At 71.0% G+C, this 1,903-nt stretch overlaps 1 protein-coding gene across 1 annotated transcript in view; it reads left to right on the forward strand.

Annotated features, from left to right (window-relative positions):
- The window catches only part of MNEG_5963 (hypothetical protein), a gene marked incomplete at both ends in the record, with an annotated part of 2,772 nt that extends 1,374 nt beyond the window's left edge, over window positions 1-1,398 (forward strand). The window contains 2 exons of the mRNA XM_014045565.1: window positions 43-225; window positions 436-1,398. Coding sequence (XP_013901019.1) covers window positions 43-225; window positions 436-1,398 — 1,146 coding nt within the window. The remainder of the gene's footprint in view (window positions 1-42; window positions 226-435) is intronic.
- Window positions 1,399-1,903: the final 505 nt, after the last annotated feature.

Raw genomic sequence — 1,903 nt, forward strand, 5'->3', positions numbered from 1 at the left:
GCCCCTACCCCCCCCTGCACCCGCCCCAACCCGGCCCCCCAGGAGCGCCTCCGCCTCCGCGGCTGGCGCGACGCCGGCGGCGCCTTCTTCCGCGTCGAGGCGTCCAGCGCGCTGCTGCCGGACAGCCTGTCCGTCTTCGAGGCGGAGCGGCTGCTGCTGGCGCCCCAGGGGGCGGCGTGGGCGCCTGAGTGCCTTGAGCTGTTTGGACTGCAGTCGGACTTGGAGGTGGGGACTTTCCCGTGTTGACCTGCCAGCGCCATGCTTACGCTTTATTGCCGGGTGTCTTGCCTGGCTGCCGTGCTTTACGGCGCTCGCGGGCACGTGTTGTGTGTGGTTGCGCGGCCGCGCGCCGCGCGCCGTCTTGCCCGCGCGTGTTTGCTCGTGGCTGACGGCGCCGACGCACCGGACGCGGCCGCGCCTTTGAAACGCCCTCAGGTGAGGGAGGTCGTCGTCGGCGGCTGGCTGGCCGGCAGCGAGGCGTCAAAGCTGCCGCTCTGGCAGTTCTGGGGCTCGGCCGCCGCGGGCGCCGCGCGGCTGCAGCCCTGCTACGGCCTGCCGTCCCTGCCCGGCGGCGCGCGCGCCGGGCTCGGGCAGCTGTCGTGGCAGGGGCGCCGCGTGGCGGCCGGGGGCGCGTTTGGGTGGGCGGCGGCGGACGCGCGGCCGGGCGCGGGGGTTTTGGAGGCGGCGGCGGCTGCTCTGGTACGGGATGTGGCCTGGGAGCCATTTGCTGGGCAGGACGAGGACGGCGATGAGGATTCGGCCGGGGGTGAAGGCGGCCGCAGCGGCGCGGACCGAGGGCCGGCGGCGGCGCCGCGCCGCGCGAGGCGGCGTCTGCGGTCCCACCTGCTGACCGCCTGCGCAGACGGCCTCCCGGCGGTCGGCTTCCACCCCGCCTTGGACGCCGGCCGCCTGGCGGTGTGCTGCGGCGCGAGCGGCGGCGGCTCGACGGCAGGCGGCGGGCTGCCGTCCTTCCAGCTGGCGCCGGTTTTGGCAAAGCTGTCGGCGGACCTGCTGCTCGGAAAGGCAGTGGCCCCTGTCGAGACGGCGGCTGGCGGCGAGAGCAGCGGCGGCGGCGGCGGTGACCACAAAGAGGGCCCGGCGCAAGCTGCTCGAGCGCCGGCGCGCAGCGGCGGCGGCGGCGACGGCGGCGGCGGCAGCGGAGACGGCGAGAGCAGCAGCTTGGTATCTGCTTTGTGGGCGCGCCGGCCGGCCGTGGGGCTGCGCGGGGGGTGGCCGCAGGGCGCCGCTGACGTGGACACGCTGGAGGGGCTGTCTGCGCTGCAGCGCGCGCGGCCGGCGACGGCGCAGGAGCGGGAGCGGGCTGCGGACGAGGGGAGCGACCGCGCGCGCGAAGAGAGTGACGGCCTCTCGCGGAGGAGCGGCAGGGCGCATGCGTAGCAACGTTGTTTTTGCGGTTGCTGGCTGCATGCTTCAATATGCTCCTCACGCTCCAAAAGTTGTTTGCCAGTCTGCGTTGTTGCAAAGGAATTTTGCTGGTTTCATGCTACTGGAATCACATGCATGTGCTCGGCTTGACCCACACGTGTCCACCATGGCCGCATGCCTCTGAGGTTTGACTGCAGTGCTGAGAATTTGTCCATGATCACTGCTGTAAAGAAGAGGTTCACAGCACAGCAACCTCACGTCTTGCGCAGCGTGTCTGCCGCGCGCACCATGTCAATTACCAACTTTGACATGTGCAGGCTGTCTGGCCAAGCGCGTGTCTCGTGTGTGGGGCACAACAAAGTGTTGGCAGCTGTGATGTGCACGGCAGGGCAGGCCTCACACTGCCACTGCACCGACCCGCAGTACCTTGATCAATGTATGCTTTGATTGCAACACAAGCAGAGAACCACGCGCAGCCGTCCGCTGCTCTCGCAGCGCCCGCGCGCGCCGCCCCAAG

The sequence above is a fragment of the Monoraphidium neglectum genome, assembly GCF_000611645.1.
Source record: "Monoraphidium neglectum strain SAG 48.87 unplaced genomic scaffold scaffold00927, whole genome shotgun sequence".
Classification (NCBI taxonomy): domain Eukaryota; kingdom Viridiplantae; phylum Chlorophyta; class Chlorophyceae; order Sphaeropleales; family Selenastraceae; genus Monoraphidium; species Monoraphidium neglectum.